The sequence below is a fragment of the Panulirus ornatus genome, chromosome 8, assembly GCF_036320965.1.
Source record: "Panulirus ornatus isolate Po-2019 chromosome 8, ASM3632096v1, whole genome shotgun sequence".
In the NCBI taxonomy this organism is placed as follows: Eukaryota; Metazoa; Arthropoda; class Malacostraca; order Decapoda; family Palinuridae; genus Panulirus; species Panulirus ornatus.
In genome coordinates this window covers 27,773,584-27,801,082 of record NC_092231.1, presented here as the reverse complement: position 1 = coordinate 27,801,082, position 27,499 = coordinate 27,773,584, and the positions used below count along the sequence as shown (strand labels likewise).

General features: G+C 41.6%; 1 protein-coding gene and 1 pseudogene across 5 annotated transcripts in view; one reads left to right on the top strand and one right to left on the bottom strand.

The window, feature by feature from the left end:
* Window positions 1-16,367, bottom strand: part of LOC139749661 (uncharacterized) — a 35,654-nt pseudogene extending 19,287 nt beyond the window's left edge.
* The window catches only part of CaMKI (Calcium/calmodulin-dependent protein kinase I), a 317,987-nt gene that overhangs the window by 108,392 nt on the left and 182,096 nt on the right, over window positions 1-27,499 (top strand). For all 5 annotated transcript variants that reach the window (XM_071664256.1, XM_071664252.1, XM_071664253.1 and 2 more), the window contains one exon: window positions 17,134-17,257. In XM_071664256.1, coding sequence (XP_071520357.1) covers window positions 17,134-17,257 — 124 coding nt within the window. The remainder of the gene's footprint in view (window positions 1-17,133; window positions 17,258-27,499) is intronic.

The following is a 27,499-nucleotide window of genomic DNA, read 5'->3' as shown; positions in this document are numbered from 1 at the left end:
AGCGATGAAGCAAAAAAATATATATATAATATATATATTCTTAATCCCCTATCCCCAGGGATATATATATATATATATATATATATATATATATATATATATATATATATATATATATATATTATCCCTGGGGATAGGGGATTAAGAATACTTCCCACGTATTCCCTGCGTGTCGTAGAAGGCGACTAAAAGGGGAGGGAGTGGGGGGCTGGAAATCGTCCCCTCTCGTTTTTTTTTAATTTTCCAAAAGAAGGAACAGAGGGGGCCAGGTGAGGATATTCCGAAAAAGGCCCAGTCCTCTGTTCTTAACGCTACCTCGCTAATGCGGGAAATGGCGAATAGTTTGAAAAAAAAAAATATATATATATATATATATATATATATATATATATTCTTTTTTTTTTTTTTTTTCATACGATTCGCCATTTCCCGCATTTGCGAGGTAGCATTAAGAACAGAGGACTGGGCCTTAGAGGGAAAATCCTCACCTGGCCCCCTTCTCTGTTCCTTCTTTTGGAAAATTAAAAAAAAACGAGAGGGGAGGATTTCCAGCCACCCGCTCCCTCCCCTTTTAGTCGCCTTCTACGACACGCAGGGAATACATGGGAAGTATTCTTTCTCCCCTATCCCCAGGGATATGGGGATATATATATATATATATATATATATATATATATATATATATATATATATATTTTTTTTTTTGCTTTGTCGCTGTCTCCCGCGTTTGCGAGGTAGCACAAGGAAACAGACGAAAGAAATGGCCCAACCCACCCCATACACATGTATATACATACGTCCACACACGCAAATATACATACCTACACAGCTTTCCATGGTTCACCCTAGACGCTTCACATGCCCTGATTCAATCCACTGACAGCACGTCATCCCCGGTATACCACATCGATCCAATTCACTCTATTCCTTGCCCTCCTTTCACCCTCCTGCATGTTCAGGCCCCGATCACACAAAATCTTTTTCACTCCATCTTTCCACCTCCAATTTGGTCTCCCACTTCTCCTCGTTCCCTCCACCTCCGACACATATATCCTCTTGGTCAATCTTTCCTCACTCATTCTCTCCATGTGCCCAAACCATTTCAAAACACCCTCTTCTGCTCTCTCAACCACACTCTTTTTAACACTCTTTTTATTTCCACACGTCTCTCTTACCCTTACGTTACTTACTCGATCAAACCACATCACACCACACATTGTCCTCAAACATCTCATTTCCAGCACATCCACCCTCCTGCGCACAACTCTATCCATAGCCCACGCCTTGCAACCATACAACATTGTTGGAACCACTATTCCTTCGAACATAGCCATTTTTGCTTTCGGAGATAATGTTCTTGACTTCCACACATTCTTCAAGGCTCCCAGGATTTTCGCCCCCTCCCCCACCCTATGATCCACTTCCGCTTCCATGGTTCCATCCGCTGCCAGATCCACTCCTAGATATCTAAAACACTTTACTTCCTCCAGTTTTTCTCCATTCAAACTTACCTAGGTACCCAATTGACTTGACCCTCAACCCTACTGTACCTAATAACCTTGCTCTTATTCACATTTACTCTTAACTTTCTTCTTTCACACAGTTTACCAAACTCAGTCACCAGCTTCTGCAGTTTCTCACATGAATCAGCCACCAGCGCTGTATCATCAGCGAACAACAACTGACTCACTTCCCAAGCTCTCTCATCCCCAACAGACTTCATACTTGCCCCTCTTTCCAAACCTCTTGCATTCACCTCCCTAACAACCCCATCCATAAACAAATTAAACAACCATGGAGACATCACACACCCCTGCTGCAAACCTACATTCACTGAGAACCAATCACTTTCCTCTCTTCCTACACGTACACATGCCTTACATCCTCGATAAAAACTTTTCACTGCTTCTAACAACTTGCCTCCCACACCATATATTCTTAATACCTTCCACAGAGCATCTCTATCAACTCTATCATATGCCTTCTCCAGATCCATAAATGCTACATACAAATCCATTTGCTTTTCTAAGTATTTCTCACTTACATTCTTCAAAGCAAACACCTGATCCACACATCCTCTACCACTTCTGAAACCACACTGCTCTTCCACAATCTGATGCTCTGTACATGCCTTCACCCTCTCAATCAATACCCTCCCCTATAATTTACCAGGAATACTCAACAAACTTCCTTTTCTTTCTTTTAAACTATTCGCCATTTCCCGCATTAGCGAGGTAGCGTTAAGAACAGAGGACTGGGCCTTTGAGGGAATACCCTCACCTGGCCCAATTCTCTGTTCCTTCTTTTGAAAAAAAAAAAAAAAAAAAAAAAAAAAAAAAAAACTCAACAAACTTATACCTCTGTAATTTGAGCACTCACTCTTATCCCCTTTGCCTTTGTACAATGGCACTATGCACGCATTCCGCCAATCCTCAGGCACCTCACCATGAATCATACATACATTAAATAACCTTACCAACCAGTCAATAATACAGTCACCCCCTTTTTTTAATAAATTCCACTGCAGTACCATCCAAACCTGCTGCCTTGCCGGCTTTCATCTTCCGCAAAGCTTGCGAGGTAGCGCAAGGAAACAGACAAAAGAAATGGCCCAACCCACCCCCATACACATGTATATACATACGTCCACACACGCAAATATACATACCTACACAGCTTTCCATTGTTTACCCCAGACGCTTCACATGCCCTGATTCAATCCACTGAGAGCACGTCAACCCCGGTATACCACATCGATCCAATTCACTCTATTCCTTGCCCTCCTTTCACCCTCCTGCATGTTCAGGCCCCGATCACACAAAATCTTTTTCACTCCATCTTTCCACCTTCAATTTTGTCTCCCACTTCTCCTCGTTCCCTCCACCTCCGACACATATATCCTCTTGGTCAATCTTTCCTCACTCATTCTCTCCATGTGCCCAAGCCATTTCAAAACACCCTCTTCTGCTCTCTCAACCACGCTCTTTTTATTTCCACACATCTCTCTTACCCTTACGTTACTTACTCGATCAAACCACCTCACACCACACATTGTCCTCAAACATCTCATTTCCAGCACATCCACCCTCCTGCGCACAACTCTATCCATAGCCCACGCCTTGCAACCATACAACATTGTTGGAACCACTATTCCTTCAAACATACCCATTTTTGCTTTCCGAGATAATGTTCTCGACTTCCACACATTCTTCAAGGCTCCCAGGATTTTCGCCCCCTCCCCCACCCTATGATCCACTTCCGCTTCCATGGTTCCATCCGCTGCCAGATCCACTCCCAGATATCTAAAACACTTTACTTCCTCCAGTTTTTCTCCATTCAAACTTACCTAGGTACCCAATTGACTTGACCCTCAACCCTACTGTACCTAATAACCTTGCTCTTATTCACATTTACTCTTAACTTTCTTCTTTCACACACTTTACCAAACTCAGTCACCAGCTTCTGCAGTTTCTCACATGAATCAGCCACCAGCGCTGTATCATCAGCGAACAACAACTGACTCACTTCCCAAGCTCTCTCATCCCCAACAGACTTCATACTTGCCCCTCTTTCCAAAACTCTTGCATTCACCTCCCTAACAACCCCATCCATAAACAAATTAAACAACCATGGAGACATCACACACCCCTGCCGCAAACCTACATTCACTGAGAACCAATCACTTTCCTCTCTTCCTACACGTACACATGCCTTACATCCTCGATAAAAACTTTTCACTGCTTCTAACAACTTGCCTCCCACACCATATATTCTTAATACCTTCCACAGAGCATCTCTATCAACTCTATCATATGCCTTCTCCAGATCCATAAATGCTACATACAAATCCATTTGCTTTTCTAAGTATTTCTCACATACATTCTTCAAAGCAAACACCTGATCCACACATCCTCTACCACTTCTGAAACCACACTGCTCTTCCCCAATCTGATGCTCTGTACATGCCTTCATCCTCTCAATCAATTCCCTCCCATATGATTTACCAGGAATACTCAACAAACTTATACCTCTGAAATTTGAGCACTCGCTCTTATCCCCTTTGCCTTTGTTCAATGGCACTATGCATACATTCCGCCAATCCTCAGGCACCTCACCATGAGTCATGCATACATTAAATAACCTTACCAACCAGTCAATAATACAGTCACCCCCATTTTTAATAAATTCCACTGCAATACCATCCAAACCTGCTGCCTTGCTGGCTTTCATCTTCCGCAAAGCTTTTACTACCTCTTCTCTGTTTACCAAATCATTTTCCCTAACCCTCTCACTTTGGGGTGAAGAGGGTGGTGAGAGTAAGTGAGCTTGGGAAGGAGACTTGTGTGAGGAAGTACCAGGAGAGACTGAGTACAGAATTGAAAAAGGTGAGAACAATGGAAGTAAGGGGAGTGGGGGAGGAATGGGATGTATTTAGGGAATCAGTGATGGATTGCGCAGAAGATGCTTGTGGCATGAGAAGAGTGGGAGGTGGGTTCATTAGAAAGGGTAGTGAGTGGTGGGATGAAGAAGTAAGATTATTAATGAAAGAGAAGAGAGAGGCATTTGGATGATTTTTGCAGGGAAAAAATACAATTGAGTGGGAGATGTATAAAAGAAAGAGACAGGAGGTCAAGAGAAAGGTGCAAGAGGTGAAAAAGAGGGCAAATGAGAGTTGGGGTGAGAGAGTATCATTAAATTTTAGGGAGAATAAAAAGATGTTCTGGAAGGAGGTAAATAAAGTGCATAAGACAAGGGAGCAAATGGGAACTTCAGTGAAGGGGGCTAATGGGGAGGTGATAACAAGTAGTGGTGATGTGAGGAGATGGAGTGAGTATTTTGAAGGTTTGTTGAATGTGTTTGATGATAGAGTGGCAGATATAGGGTGTTTTGGTCGAGGTGGTGTGCATATATATATATATATATATATATATATATATATATATATATATATATATATATATATACTTCCCACGTATTCCCTGCGTGTCGTAGAAGGCGACTAAAAGGGAAGGGAGCGGGGGGCTGGAAATCCTCCTCTCTCAATTCTTTTTTTAATTTTCCAAAAGAAGGAACAGAGAAGGGGGCCAGGTGAGGATATTCCCTCAATGGCCCAGTTCTCTGTTCTTAACGCTACCTCGCTAACGCGGGAAATGGCGAATAGTTTGAAAAAAAAAAAAAATATATATATATATATATATATATATATATATATATATATATATATACATATATATATATATATATTTTTTTTTTCTTTTGCTTTGTCGCTGTCTCCCGCGTTTGCGAGGTAGCGCAAGGAAACAGACGAAAGAAATGGCCCAACCCACCCCCATACACATGTATATACATACGTCCACACACGCAAATACACATACCTACACAGCTTTCCATGGTTTACCCCAGACGCTTCACATGCCTTGATTCAATCTACTGACAGCACGTCAACCCCGGTATACCACATCGATCCAATTCACTCTATTCCTTGCCCTCCTTTCACCCTCCTGCATGTTCAGGCCCCGATCACACAAAATCTTTTTCACTCCATCTTTCCACCTCCAATTTGGTCTCCCTCTTCTCCTCGTTCCCTCCACCTCCGACACATATATCCTCTTGGTCAATCTTTCCTCACTCATTCTCTCCATGTGACCAAACCATTTCAAAACACCCTCTTCTGCTCTCTCAACCATGCTCTTTTTATTTCCACACATCTCTCTTACCCTTACGTTACTTACTCGATCAAACCACCTCACACCACACATTGTCCTCAAACATCTCATTTCCAGCACATCCATCCTCCTGCGCACAACTCTATCCATAGTCCATGCCTCGCAACCATACAACATTGTTGGAACCACTATTCCTTCAAACATACCCATTTTTGCTTTCCGAGATAATGTTCTTGACTTCCACACATTCTTCAAGGCTCCCAGAATTTTCGCCCCCTCCCCCACCCTATGATCCACTTCCGCTTCCATGTTTCCATCCGCTGCCAGATCCACTCCCAGATATCTAAAACACTTCACTTCCTCCAGTTTTTCTCCATTCAAACTCACCTCCCAATTGACTTGACCCTCAACCCTACTGTACCTAATAACCTTGCTCTTATTCACATTTACTCTTAACTTTCTTCTTTCACACACTTTACCAAACTCAGTCACCAGCTTCTGCAGTTTCTCACATGAATCAGCCACCAGCGCTGTATCATCAGCGAACAACTGACTCACTTCCCGAGCTCTCTCATCCCCAACAGACTTCATACTTGCCCCTCTTTCCAAAACTCTTGCATTCACCTCCCTAACAACCCCATCCTAAAACAAATTAAACAACCATGGAGACATCACACACCCCTGCCGCAAACCTACATTCACTGAGAACCAATCACTTTCCTCTCTTCCTACACGTACACATGCCTTACATCCTCGATAAAAACTTTTCACTGCTTCTAACAACTTGCCTCCCACACCATATATTCTTAATACCTTCCACAGAGCATCTCTATCAACTCTATCATATGCCTTTTCCAGATCCATAAATGCTACATACAAATCCATTTGCTTTTCTAAGTATTTCTCACATACATTCTTCAAAGCAAACACCTGATCCACACATCCTCTACCACTTCTGAAACCACACTGCTCTTCCCCAATCTGATGCTCTGTACATGCCTTCACCTTTTCAATCAATACCCTCCCATATAATTTACCAGGAATACTCAACAATCTTATACCTCTGTAATTTGAGCACTCACTCTTATCCCCTTTGCCTTTGTACAATGGCACTATGCACGCATTCCGCCAATCCTCAGGCACCTCACCATATATATATATATATATATATATATTTTTTTTTTTTTTTTTTTTTTTATACTTTGTCGCTGTCTCCCGCGTTTGCGAGGTAGCGCAAGGAAACAGACGAAAGAAATGGCCCCCCCCCCCCATACACATGTACATACACTCGTCCACACACGCAAATATACATACCTACACAGCTTTCCATGGTTTACCCCAGACGCTTCACATGCCTTGCTTCAATCCACTGACATCACGTCAACCCCTGTATACCACATGACTCCAATTCACTCTATTTCTTGCCCTCCTTTCACCCTCCTGCATGTTCAGGCCCCGATCACACAAAATCTTTTTCACTCCATCTTTCCACCTCCAATTTGGTCTCCCTCTTCTCCTCGTTCCCTCCACCTCCGACACATATATCCTCTTGGTCAATCTCTCCTCACTCATTCTCTCCATGTGCCCAAACCATTTCAAAACACCCTCTTCTGCTCTCTCAACCACGCTCTTTTTATTTCCACACATCTCTCTCACCCTTACGTTACTTACTCGATCAAACCACCTCACACCACACATTGTCCTCAAACATCTCATTTCCAGCACATCCATCCTCCTGCGCACATCTCTATCCATAGCCCACGCCTCGCAACCATACAACATTGTTGGAACCACTATTCCCTCAAACATACCCATTTTTGCTTTCCGAGATAATGTTCTCGACTTCCACACATTTTTCAAGGCTCCCAAAATTTTCGCCCCCTCCCCCACCCTATGATCCACTTCCGCTTCCATGGTTCCATCCGCTGACAGATCCACTCCCAGATATCTAAAACACTTCACTTCCTCCAGTTTTTCTCCATTCAAACTCACCTCCCAATTGACTTGACCCTCACCCCTACTGTACCTAATAACCTTGCTCTTATTCACATTTACTCTCAACTTTCTTCTTCCACACACTTTACCAAACTCAGTCACCAGCTTCTGCAGTTTCTCACATGAATCAGCCACCAGCGCTGTATCATCAGCGAACAACAACTGACTCACTTCCCAAGCTCTCTCATCCCCAACAGACTTCATACTTGCCCCTCTTTCCAGGACTCTTGCATTTACCTCCCTTACAACCCCATCCATAAACAAATTAAACAACCATGGAGACATCACACATCCCTGCCGCAAACCTACATTCACTGAGAACCAATCACTTTCCTCTCTTCCTACACGTACACATGCCTTACATCCTCGATAAAAACTTTTCACTGCTTCTAACAACTTTCCTCCCACACCATATATTCTTAATACCTTCCACAGAGCATCTCTATCAACTCTATCATATGCCTTCTCCAGATCCATAAATGCTACATACAAATCCATTTGCTTTTCTAAGTATTTCTCACATACATTCTTCAAAGCAAACACCTGATCCACACATCCTCTACCACTTCTGAAACCGCACTGCTCTTCCCCAATCTGATGCTCTGTACATGCCTTCACCCTCTCAATCAATACCCTCCCATATAATTTACCAGGAATACTCAACAAACTTATACCTCTGTAATTTGAGCACTCACTCTTATCCCCTTTGCCTTTGTACAATGGCACTATGCACGCATTCCGCCAATCCTCAGGCACCTCACCATGAGTCATACATACATTAAATAACCTTACCAACCAGTCAACAATACAGTCACCCCCTTTTTTAATAAATTCCACTGCAATACCATCCAAACCTGCTGCCTTGCCGGCTTTCATCTTCCGCAAAGCTTTTACTACCTCTTCTCTGTTTACCAAATCATTTTCCCTAACCCTCTCACTTTGCACACCACCTCGACCAAAACACCCTATATCTGCCACTCTGTCATCAGACACATTCAACAAACCTTCAAAATACTCATTCCATCTCCTTCTCACATCACCGCTACTTGTTATCACCTCCCCATTTACGCCCTTCACTGAAGTTCCCATTTGCTCCCTTGTCTTACGCACCCTATTTACCTCCTTCCAGAACATCTTTTTATTCTCCCTAAAATTTACTGATAGTCTCTCACCCCAACTCTCATTTGCCCTTTTTTTCACCTCTTGCACCTTTCTCTTGACCTCCTGTCTCTTTCTTTTATACATCTCCCACTCAATTGCATTTTTTCCCTGCAAAAATCGTCCAAATGCCTCTCTCTTCTCTTTCACTAATACTCTTACTTCTTCATCCCACCACTCACTACCCTTTCTAAACAGCCCACCTCCCACTCTTCTCATGCCACAAGCATCTTTTGCGCAATCCGTCACTGATTCCCTAAATACATCCCACTCCTCCCCCACTCCCCTTACTTCCATTGTTCTCACCTTTTTCCATTCTGTACACAGTCTCTCCTGGTACTTCCCCACACAGGTCTCCTTCCCAAGCTCACTTACTCTCACCACCTTCTTCACCCCAACATTCACTCCTCTTTTCTGAAAACCCATACTAATTTTCACCTTAGCCTCCACAAGATAATGATCAGACATCCCTCCAGTAGCACCTCTCAGCACATTAACATCCAAAAGTCTCTCTTTCGCACGCCTGTCAATTAACACGTAATCCAATAACGCTCTCTGGCCATCTCTCCTACTTACATAAGTATACTTATGTATATCTCGCTTTTTAAACCAGGTATTCCCAATCATATATATATATATATATATATATATATATATATATATATATATATATATTCTTTCTTTCTTTTATACTATTCGCCATTTCCCGCGTTAGCAAGGTAGCGTTAAGAACAGAGGACTGGGCCTCTGAGGGAATATCCTCACCTGGCCACGTGTATATATATATATTTATATATATATATATATATATATATATATATATATATATATATATATATATATATATATATATATATATATATATCCCTGTGGATAGGGGAGAAAGAATACTTCCCACACATTCCTCACATGTCGTAGAAGGCGACTAAATGGGACGGGAGTGGGGGGCCAGAAACCCTCCCCTCCTTGTATTTTGACTTTCTAAAAGGGGAAACAGAACGAGTCATGCGGGGAGGGCTCATCCTCCTCGAAGGCTCAGATTGGGGTGTCTAAATGTGTGTGGATGTAACCAAGATGAGAAAAAAGGAGAGATACGTAGTATGTTTGAGGAAAGGAGCCTGGATGTTTTGGCTCTGAGTGAAACGAAGCTCAAGGGTAAAGGGGAAGAGTGGTTTGGGAATGTCTTGGGAGTAAAGTCAGGGGTTAGTGAGAGGACAAGAGCAAGGGAAGGAGTAGCACTACTCCTGAAACAGGAGTGGTGGGAGTATGTGATAGAGTGTAAGAAAGTAAATTCTAGATTGATATGGGTAAAACTGAAAGTTGATGGAGGGGGATGGGTGATTATTGGTGCATATGCACCTGGGCATGAGAAGAAAGATCATGAGAGGCAAGTGTTTTGGGAGCAGCTGAATGAGTGTGTTAGTGGGTGGATGCACAAGATCGGGTTATAGTGATGGGTGATTTGAATGCATAGGTGAGTAATGTGGCAGTTGAGGGAATAATTGGTATACATGGGGTGTTCAGTGTTGTAAATGGAAATGGTGAAGAGCTTGTAGATTTATGTGCTGAAAAAGGACTGGTGATTGGGAATACCTGGTTTAAAAAGCGAGATATACATAAGTATACGTATGTAAGTAGGAGAGATGGCCAGAGAGCATTATTGGATTATGTGTTAATTGATAGGCGTGCGAAAGAGAGACTTTTGGATGTTAATGTGCTGAGAGGTGCAACTGGAGGGATGTCTGATCATTATCTTGTGGAGGCGAAGGTAAAGATTTGTAGGGGTTTTCAGAAAAGAAGAATGTTGGGGTGAAGAGAGTGATGAGAGTAAGTGAGCTTGGGAAGGAGACTTGTGTGAGGAAGTACCAGGAGAGACTAAATACAGAATGGAAGAAGGTGAGAACAAAGGAGGTAAGGGGAGTGGGGGAGGAATGGGATGTATTTAGTGATGCAGTGATGGCTTGCACAAAAGATGCTTGTGGCATAAGAAGCGTGGAAGGTGGGTTGATTAGAAAGGGTAGTGAGTGGTGGGATGAAGAAGTAAGATTATTAGTGAAAGGCAACAGAGAGGCATTTGGACGATTTTTGCAGGGAAAAAATGCAAATGAGTGGGAGATGTATAAAAGAAAGAGGCAGGAGGTCAAGAGAAAGGTGCAAGAGGTGAAAAAGAGGGTAAATGAGAGTTGGGGTGAGAGAGTATCATTAAATTTTAGGGAGAATAAAAAGATGTTTTGGAAGGAGGTCAATAAAGTGGGTAAAACAAGGTAGCAAATGGGAACTTCAGTGAAGGGGGCTAATGGGGAGGTGATAACAAGTAGTGGTGATGTGAGAAGATGGAGTGAGTATTTTGAACGTTTGTTGAATGTGTTTGATGATAGAGTGGCAGATATAGGGTGTTTTGGTCGAGGTGGTGTGCAAAGTGAGAGGGTTAGGGGAAAGGATTTGGTAAACAGAGAAGAGGTATTAAAAGCTTTGCGGAAGATGAAAGCCAGCAAGGCAGCAGGTTTGGATTGTATTGCAGTGGAATTTATTAAAAATGGGGGTGACTGTTTTGTTGACTGGTTGGTAAGGTTATTTAATGTATGTATGACTCATGGTGAGGTGCCTGCGGTTTGGCAGAATGCTTGCATAGTGCCATTGTACAAAGGCAAAGGGGATAAGAGTGAGTGCTCAAATTACAGAGGTATAAGTTTGTTGAGTATTCCTGGTAAATTATATGGGAGGGTATTGATCGATAGGGTGAAGGCATGTACAGAGCACCAGATTGGGGAAGAGCAGTGTGGTTTCAGAAGTGGTAGAGGATGTTTGGATCAGGTGTTTGCTTTGAAGAATGTATGTGAGAAATACTTAGAAAAGCAAATGGATTTGTATGTAGCATTTATGGATCTGGAGAAGGCATATGATAGAGTTGATAGAGATGCTCTGTGGAAGGTATTAAGAATATATGGTGTGGTTGTTAGGGAGGTGAATGCAAGAGTTTTGGAAAGAGGGGCAAGTATGAAGTCTGTTGTGTATGAGAGAGCTTGGGAAGTGAGTCAGTTGTTGTTCGCTGATGATGCAGCGCTGGTGGCTGATTCATGTGAGAAACTGCAGAAGCTGGTGACTGAGTTTGGTAAAGTGTGTGAAAGAAGAAAGTTAAGAGTAAATGTGAATAAAAGCAAGGTTATTAGGTACAGTAGGGTTGAGGGTCAAGTCAATTGGGAGGTAAGTTTGAATGGAGAAAAACTGGAGGAAGTAAAGTGTTTTAGATATCTGGGAGTGGATCTGGCAGTGGATGGAACCATGGAAGCGGAAGTGGATCATAGGGTAGGGGAGGGGGCGAAAATTCTGGGAGCCTTGAAGAATGTGTGGAAGTCGAGAACATTATCTCGGAAAGCAAAAATGGGTATGTTTGAAGGAATAGTGGTTCCAACAATGTTGTATGGTTGCGAGGCGTGGGCTATGGATAGAGTTGTGCGCAGGAGGATGGATGTGCTGGAAATGAGATGTTTGAGGACAATGTGTGGTGTGAGGTGGTTTGATCAAGCAAGTAATGTAAGGGTAAGAGAGATGTGTGGAAATAAAAAGAGCATGGTTGAGAGAGCAGAAGAGGGTGTTTTGAAATTGTTTGGGCACATGGAGAGAATGAGTGAGGAAAGATTGACCAAGAGGATATATGTGTTGGAGGTGGAGGGAACGAGGAGAAGTGGGAGACCAAATTGGAGGTGGAAAGATGGAGTGAAAAAGATTTTGTGTGATCGGGGCCTGAACATGCAGGAGGGTGAAAGGAGGGCAAGGAATAGAGTGAATTGGATCGATGTGGTATACCGGGGTTGACGTGCTGTCAGTGGATTGAATCAGGGCATGTGAAGCGTCTGGGGTAAACCATGGAAAGCTGTGTAGGTATGTATATTTGCGTGTGTGGACGTATGTATATACATGTGTATGGGGGTGGGTTGGGCCATTTCTTTCGTCTGTTTCCTTGTGCTACCTCGCAAACGCGGGAGACTGCGACAAAGCAAAAATATATATATATATATATATATATATATATATATATATATATATATATATATATATATATATATATATATATATATCCCTGGGGATAGGGGAGAAAGAATACTTCCCACGTATTCCCTGCGTGTCGTAGAAGGCGACTAAAAGGGGAGGGAGCGGGGGCTGGAAATCCTCCCCTCTCGTTTTTTTTTTTTTTTTTAATTTTCCAAAAGAAGGAACAGAGAATTGGGCCAGGTGAGGGTATTCCCTCAAGGCTCAGTCCTCTGTTCTTAACGCTACCTCGCTAATGCGGGAAATGGCGAATAGTTTGAAAGAAAGAAAGAATATATATATATATATATATATATATATATATATATATATATATATATATATATATATATATATATATATATATATATATCATCTCGGAAAGCAAAAATGGCTATGTTTGAAGGAATAGTGGTTCCAACAATGTTGTATGGCTGCAAGGCGTGGGCTATGGATAGAGTGGTACGCAGGAGTGTGGATGTGCTGGAAATGAGATGTTTGAGGACAATATGTGGTGTGAGGTGGTTTGATCGAGTAAGTAATGTAAGGGTAAGAGAGATGTGTGGAAATAAAAAGAGTGTGGTTGAGAGAGCAGAAGAGGGTGTTTTGAAATTGTTTGGTCACATGGAGAGAATGAGTTAGGAAGGATTGACCAAGAGGATATATGTGTCAGAGATGTAGGGAACGAGGAGTAAGTAATGTAAGGGTAAGAGAGATATGTGGAAATAAAAAGAGTGTGGTTGAGAGAGCAGAAGAGGGTGTTTTGAAATTGTTAGGTCACATGGAGAGAATGAGTGAGGAAGGATGACCAAGAGGATATATATGTTAGAGATGTAGGGAACGAGGAGAAGTGGGAGACCAAATTGGAGGTGGAAATATGGAGTGAAAAAGATTTTGAGTGATCGGAGACTGAACATGCAGGAGGGTGAAAGGCGTGCAAGGAATAGAGTGAATTGGAATGATGTGGTATACCCGGGTCGACTTGCTGTCAATGGATTGAACCAGGGCATGTGAAGCATTTGGGGTAAACCATGGAAAGTTCTGTGGGGCCTGGATGTGGAAAGGGAGCTGTGGTTTCGGTGCATTATTACATGACAGCTGGAGACTGAGTGTGAACGAATGGGGCCTTTGTTGTCTTTTCCTAGGGATACCTCGCACACATGAGGGGGGAGGGGTTTGTTATTCCATGTGTGGCGAGGTGGCGGTGGGAGTAAATAAACTCAGTATGAATTATGTACATGTGTATATATGCATATGTCTGTGTGTGTATATATATGTGTACATTGAGATGTATAGGTATGTATATTTGCATGTGTGGACGTGTATGTATATACATGTGTATGTGGGTGGGTTGGGCCATTCTTTCGTCTGTTTCCTTGCGCTACCTCGCTAACGCGGGAGACAGCGACAAAGCAAAATAAAAAAAAAATAAATGAAAATATATGTATATATATATATTATCCCTGGGGATAGGGGAGAAAGAATACTTCCCACGTATTCCCTGCGTGTCGTAGAAGGCGACTTAAAGTGGAGGGAGTGGGGGGCTGGAAATCCTCCCCTCTTTTTTTTTTTTTTAATTTTCCAAAAGAAGGAACAGAGAAGGGGGCCAGGTGAGGATATTCTCTCAGAGGCCCAGCCCTGTTATTAACGCTACCTTGTTAATGCGGGAAATGGCGAATAGTTTGAAAGTAAAAGAAAGAATATATATATATATACACCAATACATTTCTCAGTAATTTTATTACCAAGCAACATGCATCTCCTTTTACACTTTATACTGTCATATGGCCATGCTCCTTGACCTTTTGGTTAATGATCATTCATTATCTGCCTGTGGACTGTGTATTGTTTATATCTATAGCCAATTATAGTGCAGTGAAAAGCAATGACATAGGCTATGTTTTTTAAACCTGTGCACTATGTGGTGTATGATAGCTCCTTAAGGACACAACACTCATGTGGACTGGAGTGAGGTGGGTAAAGGTACCTCATTAATCCCTTATGAATGTTATTGATTTCACTTTGCAGTTATAAAATAATGTGTGGAAAATACAATAAGTGTGAGAGACCATGATTTAGAATATTTTGTATCTTGTAACTTTATAAAAATTGATAGTGGGAAAGGATATGAAGCACATGGAAAAAGTAGTGTTAATTGTTGTAAAGATGAATGAAACACTTTCAGAAATCAGCAGAAACTTTGTAAACCTGATATGATAATACCTAGGAGCATCAGGAAGAAACATTAGGTGGAAGTATTGGTTAGGAATTTTAGGCAGAAGCAGTTGATAGGAGGAGTCTCTACAAACATTGTGGTAGAGTTGTCCTCTGCTAGTAGCCTGTTAAGAGTGGGGCACTAAAGGCTAAGAAGTGGCTCAGAGTTTACTAGTGATGGAGACTTTGGTGCCATGGCCACCCCCTTGAGGAAGTTCCATTGGGAACAAGTGTCAGAAATATTAATAGCCAGAGTTTACCTTATTTTTGATGTTATTTGAAAGATATGATTTTTATGGTCTCATGTTTACGTTATTTTTATTTGCTTTGTATGTTTACATGCAGAGTTTGTGCATTGTGTAATTACTTGTTTTTATTGTACAGGGAAGGAGTTTTACACTTGTGGAGCTCAATATCTTGAACATTCTCTTGTATCATACAGCTTCTTGAATTCATATATGCTCTCTAAATTAACAATTTCATCAGTCATTCTTTCATTCATCCACCAGTCTTACAATATAAAAGTATTTCTTTAAGTCCATATAAACTTGTTTCTTGTATAATTGGTCTCCTGAAAATTCAAAGGTTTGATTAGGTCGCTCTTCTCTCCTCCAAAGTGGGTAGATTTAAAGCCTCCAGCCTTTCCCTGTGACATAGCTCTCTTAATTCTGATACTATCTTTGTTGCAGCTCTCTTAATTATGATCCTATCGTTGTTGCCCTCCTCTGGACCTTTTTGAGATTTTTTGTTCCTCTAGGTGTGATGACCAAACCTGAGTAGCATATTCTAGTTTTGGCTTTATGTAGGATATGAATTGCTATAGATATTTTTTTATTCTTATACCTAAAAGCTAATCTGATACTTGCATGAGACCGTTTGTCTTCCTAACTATAGTACTTCGGCAACGTGTAAGGGACATTATCAACTCTAAAGTCCTTCTCACACATAGAATCCTGAAGTTAATTTCCTGCTCAGTATTAGTCATATTGAGACCATCTTTTGCTTTGTCCCGTCCTCAGTACTTACATTTGCTTGGGTTGAATTTCATCAACCACATTTCAGACCAACTTTGGAGTCTGTTTAGGTCTCCTTGTTAGCTGATGCAAGCCTCCTCTTTTTCACTTTCCTCCTGACCTTTGCATCTTTTGCAAACATATTCAGGTAGGATTCCATACCTCCAGACACATCATTGAAGGGAAATGGTTCTGTATTTGAACCCTGTGGTACTCCACTGGTCACTTTAACCCATGTGGAAAAGGCACCTTTAGCTTCATCCCACCAGAAGAAAGCAGTTCTGATAAACATTCTTTGTTGTGTGACAGGAGGAAAAAACAACAATTTTCTTTATACATTGTGACTATAAATTCAAGAAATAAGGTACATATTGGCCCTGAGCTGAAGTTAAGTGAGGTTTTTATGAATTGTGTTGATTTCAAAGAATGTTTCACCAACTTCTGCAGTGATTAACTGCATATTTTCCTTGATCTGTATTGCCCTCATTATCAAATTATCCATCTCCATAGGGTTAAAGAAAATAATGATTTCTGTTGTGCTTCTCCTATCTTACTTTACAGTTTACTCTTAGTTCAAAAAGTCAAATAATTCCTGAAGTGATTGGGATGGTGCCCTTATACTTCATTTTTAGAGTAAGAAAAGACTTCAAAATATTTGCTAACTGGACAAAGCCTGGTAAGCAAGGAAACCATTTCTCATTGCTTGTGAGCTTTAGTGAATGGTGTTTAGCATTGCAACATGCCTATGTAATGGGTTTAGGTTTAAATCCCAGACAGGTCAGATGGCTCACAGTGATCTTAGCTCTTCATCCTGTCCTTTGGGAGTGTGAATGGATACCTGACATAAGATTTACATGCATTTATATATAATGCTGAAAACAATACACACACAAGGTTAAGAGGGGGAAAAGCACTCTCTCCTCACAACATACAAGTACAAAAAATGTCTTTAAGATTCATGTGGTGATATTTCATTAGCTGCAGTGCCTTTACCTTATATGTACAGACTTTAATTCTTCCTCCTGTTTTTATCATTTGAATTATCTTCATTTTTGCAGCCTGAGAATCTGCTGTACTTTAGTCAAGATGAGGACAGCAAAATAATGATAAGTGACTTTGGCCTCAGCAAGATGGAAGATTCTGGCATAATGGCAACAGCATGTGGTACGCCTGGCTATGTTGGTGAGTATTTTTACCTTTACTACGTGATTATTGTATTAGTTTCTTACTGCAACCTGAAGTTCCATTATGTGTAAGTAGACTTATGTCTAAGTAGACCTTTTTTAGAGTTATATCCCTTCATTTTACTGTGTTTTGCATGAATTCAAATGGTATTTTATTATGTTAATGCATATTGAACATTAGCTATTTTATTGGTATTAAGTTTCTAGTATGCAAAATATTACAAGGTCAGAGTAATAAGTTCTTATGAACAGAAGTAATCAAAGAATTTTTAATGAATTATTTGAAAATTTGACTGTCACCTGAATTTTAATTTACTGTAATGTATAGGCACTCGACTACCTTATTCCACATCTCAGAGCTGTGAATTTTATCTCATAAAAGCAGATACTCATTGCTTTGATTTATATTGCTGAGTCCCTCATAATTTTCATCTTGATAGTCAACTTCCTAACTTTTTAACTTCCAAAAAAGAATGGTCTCCCTATCCTAAAGCTTTGGAAATTTCACAGTTAATTGAAAGTTCATCTTGAAAATATCAGAGATTAGGTTAATAGAATACTGAAAACAAATATATATAGGGTTAAGTATGGCTAATGCATAACTGCTAATTAACAAGTATCAGATTGGGTAGGAACAATGCTGCTTCAGAAGTGGTTAAAGTATATGTAGACCAGATGTTTGGTCAAAAGAATGTGTGAGAAAAACTTTAGTGTCACAGAAGGATTTGTATATGGCATTTATGGATCTGGAGAAAACACATGACACTGTTGATAGAGATGCCTTATAAATGGTCTTAAGAATATATGGTATGTGAGTAAAGGTGTTAGAAGCAGTGAGAAATTCTTATCAAGGGTATGAGGCATTTGTACAGTTAGGGAGAGAGGAGAGTGAGTGGTTCCAAGTGAAGGTTGGTCTGTGGATGTGTGATGGCTGTTTAATATGCTTTCAGATGGGGTGATGGGGGAGTTAAACACAAAAGTCTTATGGAGAAGGGCAAGTATGCAGTCTGTTTGGGATGGGGGGATTGGGAAGTGAGTCAGTTGTTTGCTGATGACACAGCAGTGTTAGCAGATTTTAGTGAGAAACTGCAGAAGTTGGTGACTGAGTTTGGGAAGAGTACATGAAAGGAGGAATTTCAGAGTAAATGTGAATAGAAGCAAGGTTATTAGGTTTATCAGTGTAGAGGGACAGATTAGTTGGATGTGCATTTGGATGGAGAAAATTTGGAGCAAGTATATTTTTTAGATACCTCGGAGTAAACATAGCAGTAAATGGAACCATAGAAGCAGAAGTGAGTCACAGGGTGGGTGAGGGAATGAAGCTTGTGGGAGCACTGAATGATGTGTGAAAAGAGCACTCATTATCTGGAAGGGTGAAAATGGGTATGGTTGGATGTATATGTCACCATAACCTTTTAGCATATATTATTTTTTTTTTTATTTTGCTTTGTTGCTGTCTCCCGCGTTTGCGAGGTAGCGCAAGGAAACAGACGAAAGAAATGGCCCAACCCACCCCCATACACATGTATATACATACACGTCCACACACGCAAATATACATACCTATACATCTCAATGTATACATATATATACACACACATACATTTATACCCATGCACACAATTCACACTGTCTGCCTTTTTTCATTCCCATCGCCACCTCACCACACATGGAATACCATCCCCCTCCCCCCTCATGTGTGCAAGGTAGCACTAGGAAAAGACAACAAAGGCCCCATTCGTTTACACTCAGTCTCTAACTGTCATGCAATAATGCCCAAAACCACAGCTCCCTTTCCACATCCAGGCCCCACACAACTTTCCATAGTTTACCCCAGACGCTTCACATGCCCTGATTCAATCCACTGACAGCACATCAACCCCGGTATACCACATCGATTCAATTCACTCTATTCCTTGCCCGCCTTTCACCCTCCTGCATGTTCAGTCCCCGATCACTCAAAATCTTTTTCACTCCATCTTTCCACCTCCAATTTGGTCTCCCACTTCTCGTTCCCTCCACCTCCGACACATATATCCTCTTGGTCAATCTTTCCTCACTCATTCTCTCCATGTGCCCAAACCATTTCAAAACACCCTCTTCTGCTCTCAACCACGCCCTTTTTATTTCCACACATCTCTCTTACCCTTACATTACTTACTCGATCAAACCACCTCACACCACACATTGTCCTCAAACATCTCATTTCCAGCACATCCACCTTCCTGTGCACAACTCTATCCATAGCCCACGCCACGCAACCATACAACATTGTTGGAACCACTAGCATATATATATATATATTTTTTTTTTTTTTTTCATACTATTCGCCATTTCCCGCATTAGCGAGGTAGCGCTAAGAACAGAGGACTGGGCCTTTGAGGGAATATCCTCACCTGGCCCCCTTCTCTGTTCCTTCTTTTGGAGAAGAAAAAAAAAAAAAAACGAGAGGGGAGGATTTCCAGCCCCCCGCTCCCTTCCCTTTTAGTCGCCTTCTACGACACGCAGGGAATACGTGGGAAGTATTCTTTCTCCCCTATCCCCTATCCCCCTCCCCTATATATATATATATATATATATATATATATATATATATATATATATATATATATATATATATATATATTTTTTATACTATTCGCCATTTCCCACGTTAGCGAGGTAGCGTTAAGATCAGAGGATTGGGCCTTTGAGGGAATATCCTCACCTGGCCCCCTTCTCTGTTCCTTCTTTTGGGGGAAAAAAAAAACAAGAGGGGAGGATTTCCAGCCCCCTGCTCCCTTCCCTTTTAGTCGCCTTCCTCGATACGCGGGGAATACATGGGAAGTATATATATATATATATATATATATATATATATATATTTTATATTATTTATTATACTTTGTCGCTGTCTCCCGCGTTTGCGAGGTAGCGCAAGGAAACAGACGAAAGAAATGGCCCAACCCCCCCCATACACATGTATATACATACGTCCACACACTCAAATATACATACCTACACAGCTTTCCATGGTTTACCCCAGATGCTTCACATGCCCTGATTCAATCCACTGACAGCACGTCAACCCCGGTATACCACATCGCTCCAATTCACTCTATTCCTTGCCCTCCTTTCACCCTCCTGCATGTTCAGGCCCCGATCACACAAAATCTTTTTCACTCCATCTTTCCACCTCCAATTTGGTCTCCCTCTTCTCCTCGTTCCCTCCACCTCCGACACATATATCCTCTTGGTCAATCTTTCCTCACTCATTCTCTCCATGTGCCCAAACCACTTCAAAACACCCTCTTCTGCTCTCAACCACGCTCTTTTTATTTCCACACATCTCTCTTACCCTTACGTTACTCACTCGATCAAACCACCTCACACCACACATTGTCCTCAAACATCTCATTTCCAGCACATCCATCCTCCTGTGCACAACTCTATCCATAGCCCACGCCTCGCAACCATACAACATTGTTGGAACCACAATTCCTTCAAACATACCCATTTTTGCTTTCCGAGATAATGTTCTCGACTTCCACACATTCTTCAAGGCCCCCAGGATTTTCGCCCCCTCCCCCACCCTATGATCCACTTCCGCTTCCATGGTTCCATCCACTGCCAGATCCACTCCCAGATATCTAAAACACTTTACTTCCTCCAGTTTTTCTCCATTCAAACTCACCTCCCAGTTGACTTGACCCTCAACCCTACTGTACCTAATAACCTTGCTCTTATTCACATTTACTCTTAACTTTCTTAACGCTACCTTGCTATCGCAGGAAATAGCGAATAGTAAATAAAAAAAAATATATATATATATATAATATATATAATATATATATATATATATATATAATATATATATATATTGGTTTCAGAAGTGTAGAGGATGTGTGGATCAGGTGTTTGCTTTGAAGAATGTATGTGAGACATACTTAGAAAAGCAAATGGATTTGTATGTAGCATTTATGGATCTGGAGAAGGCATATGATAGAGTTGATAGAGATGCTCTGTGGAAGGTATTAAGAATATATGGTGTGGGAGGCAAGTTGTTAGAAGCAGTGAAAAGTTTTTATCGAGGATGTAAGGCATGTGTACGTGTAGGAAGAGAGGAAAGTGATTGGTTCTCAGTGAATGTAGGTTTGCGGCAGGGGTGTGTGATGTCTCCATGGTTGTTTAATTTGTTTATGGATGGGGTTGTTAGGGAGGTGAATGCAAGAGTTTTGGAAAGAGGGGCAAGTATGAAGTCTGTTGGGGATGAGAGAGCTTGGGAAGTGAGTCAGTTGTTGTTCGCTGATGATACAGCGCTGGTGGCTGATTCATGTGAGAAACTGCAGAAGCTGGTGACTGAGTTTGGTAAAGTGTGTGAAAGAAGAAAGTTAAGAGTAAATGTGAATAAGAGCAAGGTTATTAGGTACAGTAGGGTTGAGGGTCAAATCAATTGGGAGGTGAGTTTGAATGGAGAAAAACTGGAGGAAGTGAAGTGTTTTAGATATCTGGGAGTGGATCTGGCAGCGGATGGAACCATGGAAGCGGAAGTGGATCATAGGGTGGGGGAGGGGGCGAAAATTCTGAGAGCCTTGAAGAATGTGTGGAAGTCGAGAACATTATCTCGGAAAGCAAAAATGGGTATGTTTGAAGGAATAGTGGTTCCAACAATGTTGTATGGTTGCGAGGCGTGGACTATGGATAGAATTGTGCGCAGGAGGATGGATGTGCTGGAAATGAGATGTTTGAGGACAATGTGTGGTGTGAGGTGGTTTGATCGAGTAAGTAACGTAAGGGTAAGAGAGATGTGTGGAAATAAAAAGAGCGTGGTTGAGAGAGCAGAAGAGGGTGTTTTGAAATGGTTTGGTCACATGGAGAGAATGAGTGAGGAAAGATTGACCAAGAGGATATATGTGTCGGAGGTGGAGGGAACGAGGAGAAGAGGGAGACCAAATTGGAGGTGGAAAGATGGAGTGAAAAAGATTTTGTGTGATCGGGGCCTGAACATGCAGGAGGGTGAAAGGAGGGCAAAGAATAGAGTGAATTGGAGCGATGTGGTATACCGGGGTTGACGTGCTGTCAGTGGATTGAATCAAGGCATGTGTATGGGGGTGGGTTGGGCCATTTCTTTCGTCTGTTTCCTTGCGCTACCTCGCAAACGCGGGAGACAGCAACAAAGAAAAAAAAAAAATATATATATATATATATATATATATATATATATATATATATATATATATATATATATATATATATATATATATATATATATATATATATATATTATCCTTGGGGATAGGGGAGAAAGAATTCTTCCCACGTATTCCCTGCGTGTCGTAGAAGGCAACTAAAAGGGAAGGGAGCGGGGGGCTGGAAATCCTCCCCTCTCGTTTTTCATTTTCCAAAAGAAGGAGCAGAGAAGGGGGCCAAGTGAGGACGCTCCCTCAAAGGCTCACTCCTCTATTCTTAACGCTACCTCACTACTGCGGGAAATAGCAAATAGTGAAAAAAAAAAGAAAATATGTATATGTATGTATATATATATATATAAAAAAATAAAACAAATATAAAATATATATATATATATATATATATATATATATATATATATATATATATATTTTATATTTGTTTTATTTTGCTTTGTCGCTGTCTCCCGCGTTTGCAAGGTAGCGCAAGGAAACAGACGAAAGAAATGGCCCAACCCACCCCCATACACATGTATGTACATACACGTCCCCACACGCATATATACATACCCATACATCTCAATGTACGCATATATATACACACACAGACATATACATATATACACATGCACACAATTCACACTGTCTGCCTTTATTCATTCCCATCGCCACCTCGCTACACATGGAATAACATCCCCCTCCCCCCTCATGTGTGCAAGGTAGCGCTAGGAAAAGACAACAAAGGCCCCATTCGTTCACACTCAGTCTCTAGCTGTCATGTAATAATGCCCGAAACCACAGCTCCCTTTCCACATCCAGGCCCCACAGAACTTTCCATGGTTTACCCCAGACGCTTCACATGCCCTGATTCAATCCATTGACAGCATGTCGACCCCGGTATACCACATCGATCCAATTCACTCTATTCCTTGCCCGCCTTTCACCCTCCTGCATGTTCAGTCCCCGATCACTCAAAATCTTTTTCACTCCATCTTTCCACCTCCAATTTGGTCTCCCACTTCTCCTCGTTCCCTCCACCTCCGACACATATATCCTCTTGGTCAATCTTTCCTCACTCATTCTCTCCATGTGCCCAAACCACTTCAAAACACCCTATTCTCCTCTCTCAACCACGCTCTTCTTATTTCCACATATCTCTCTTACCCTTACATTACTTACTCGATCAAACCACCTCATACCACATATTGTCCTCAAACATCTCATTTCCAGCACATCCACCCTCCTGCGCACAAGTCTATCCATAGCCCACGCCTCGCAACCATACAGCATTGTTGGAACCAATATTCCTTCAAACATACCCATTTTGCTTTCGGAGATAATGTTCTCGACTTCCACACATTCTTCAAGGCTCCCAGGATTTTCGCCCCCTCCCCCACCCTATGATTCACTTCTGCTTCCATGGTTCCATCCACTGCCAGATCCACTCCCAGCTATCTAAAACACTTTACTTCCTCCAGTTTTTCTCCATTCAAACTTACCTCCCAATTGACTTGACCCTCAACCCTACTGTACCTAATAACCTACATGTATATACATACGTCCACACACGCAAATATACATACCTACACAGCTTTCCATGCTTTACCCCAGACGCTTCACAAGCCTTGATTCAATCCACTGACAGCATGTCAACCCCGGTATACCACATCGCTCCAATTCACTCTATTCCTTGCCCTCCTTTCACCCTCCTGCATGTTCAGGCCCCGATCGCACAAAATCTTTTTCACTCCATCTTTCCACCTCCAATTTGGTCTCCCTCTTCTCCTCGTTCCCTCCACCTCCGACACATATATCCTCTTGGTCAATCTTTCCTCACTCATTCTCTCCATGTGCCCAAACCACTTCAAAACACCCTCTTCTGCTCTCTCAACCACGCTCTTTTTATTTCCACACATCTCTCTTACCCTTACGTTACTCACTCGATCAAACCACCTCACACCACACATTGTCCTCAAACATATCATTTCCAGCACATCCACCCTCCTGCGCACAACTCTATCCATAGCCCACGCCTCGCAACCATACAACATTGTTGGAACCACTATTCCTTCAAACATTCCCATTTTTGCTTTCCGAGATAATGTTCTCGACTTCCACACATTCTTCAAGGCCCCCAGAATTTTCGCCCCCTCCCCCACCCTATGAACCACTTCCGCTTCCATGGTTCCATCCGCTGCCAGATCCACTCCCAGATATCTAAACCACTTCACTTCCTCCAGTTTTTCTCCATTCAAACTCACCTCCCAATTGACTTGACCCTCAACCCTACTGTACCTAATAACCTTGCTCTTATTCACATTTACTCTTAACTTTCTTCTTCCACACACTTTACCAAACTCAAGTCACCAGCTTCTGCAGTTTCCCATATGAATCAGCCACCAGTGCTGTATCATCAGCGAACAACAACTGACTCACTTCCCAAGCTCTCTCATCCCCAACAGACTTCATACTTGCCCCTCTTTCCAAAACTCTTGCATTTACCTCCCTAACAACCCCATCCATAAACAAATTAAACAACCATGGAGACATCACACACCCCTGCCGCAAACCTACATTCACTGAGAACCAATCACTTTCCTCTCTTCCTACACGTACACATGCCTTACATCCTCGATAAAAACTTTTCACTGCTTCTAACAACTTTCCTCCCACACCATATATTCTTAATACCTTCCACAGAGCATCTCTATCAACTCTATCATATGCCTTCTCCAGATCCATAGATGCTACATACAAATCCATTTGCTTTTCTAAGTATTTCTCACATACATTCTTCAAAGCAAACACCTGATCCACACATCCTCTACCACTTCTGAAACCACACTGCTCTTCCCCAATCTGATGCTCTGTACATGCCTTCACCCTCTCAATCAATACCCTCCCATATAATTTACCAGGAATACTCAACAAACTTATACCTCTGTAATTTGAGCACTCACTCTTATCCCCTTTGCCTTTGTACAATGGCACTATGCACGCATTCCGCCAATCCTCAGGCACCTCACCATGAGTCATACATACATTGAAAAACCTTACCAACCAGTCAACAATACAGTCACCCCCTTTTTTGATAAATTCCACTGCAATACCATCCAAATCTGCTGCCTTGCCGGCTTTCATCTTCCGCAAAGCTTTCACTATCTGTTCTCTGTTTACCAAATCATTTTCCCTAACCCTCTCACTTTGCACACCACCTCGACCACAACACCCTATATCTGCCACTCTATCATCAAACACATTCAACAAACCTTCAAAATACTCACTCCATCTCCTTCTCACATCACCACTACTTGTTATCACCTCCCCATTTGCGCCCTTCACTGAAGTTCCCATTTGCTCCCTTGTCTTACGCACTTTATTTACCTCCTTCCAGAACATCTTTTTATTCTCCCTAAAATTTAATGATACTCTCTCACCCCAACTCTCATTTGCCCTTTTTTTCACCTCTTGCACCTTTCTCTTGACCTCCTGTCTCTTTCTTTTATACATCTCCCACTCAATTGCATTTTTTCCCTGCAAAAATCGTCCAAATGCCTCTCTCTTCTCTTTCACTAATACTCTTACTTCTTCATCCCACCACTCACTACCCTTTCTAATCAACCCACCTCCCACTCTTCTCATGCCACAAGCATCTTTTGCGCAATCCATCACTGATTCCCTAAATACATCCCATTCCTCCCCCACTCCCCTTACTTCCATTGTTCTCACCTTTTTCCATTCTGTACTCAGTCTCTCCTGGTACTTCCTCACACAGGTCTCCTTCCCAAGCTCACTTACTCTCACCACCCTCTTCACCCCAACATTCACTCTTCTTTTCTGAAAACCCATACAAATCTTCACCTTAGCCTCCACAAGATAATGATCAGACATCCCTCCAGTTGCACCTCTCAGCACATTAACATCCAAAAGTCTCTCTTGCGCACGCCTGTCAATTAACACGTAATCCAATAACGGTCTCTGGCCATCTCTCCTACTTACATAAGTAAACTTATGTATATCTCGCTTTTTAAACCAGGTATTCCCAATCATCAGTCCTTTTTCAGCACATAAATCTACAAGCTCTTCACCATTTCCATTTACAACACTGAACACCCCATGTATACCAATTATTCCCTCAACTGCCACATTACTCACCTTTGCATTCAAATCACCCATCACTATAACCCGGTCTCGTGCATCAAAACCACTAACACACTCATTCAGCTGCTCCCAAAACACTTGCCTCTCTTGATCTTTCTTCTCATGCCCAGGTGCATATGCACCAATAATCACCCACCTCTCTCCATCAACTTTCAGTTTTACCCATATTAATCGAGAATTTACTTTCTTACACTCTATCACATACTCCCACAACTCCTGTTTCAGGAGTATTGCTACTCCTTCCCTTGCTCTTGTCCTCTCACTAACCCCTGACTTTACTCCCCAGACATTCCCAAACCACTCTTCCCCTTTACCCTTGAGCTTCGTTTCACTCAGAGCCAAAACATCCAGGTTCCTTTCCTCAAACATACTACCTATCTCTCCTTTTTTCACATCTTGGTTACATCCACACACATTTAGGCACCCCACTCTGAGCCTTCGAGGAGGATGAGCACTCCCCGCGTGACTCCTTCTTCTGTTTCCCATTTTAGAAAGTTAATACAAGGAGGGGAGGATTTCTGGCCCCCCGCTCCCGTCCCCTCTAGTCGCTTTCTACGACACGCGAGGAATACGTGGGAAGTATTCTTTCACCCCTATCCCCAGGGATAATATACATATATATATACATATACACATACACACACATACACATACATACGCACATATACACACACAGACACATACATATATATACATATGAAAAATGTAAGAAACAATTTAGAAAACTGAAACTTCTAGCTTGAAATGAATGAAAAAATGAATGTCACATAATGGTTCAACCTCTGGCTATGGAAAAAGGAAATGTATAATTTATTTACACAAACGTCAATAGCAGTTCTCATCAATTTAACCACTGTATCAATAAGCTTCAATGTCTAAGCTACATTTTTCTCCAATTTCACTATTTTCTT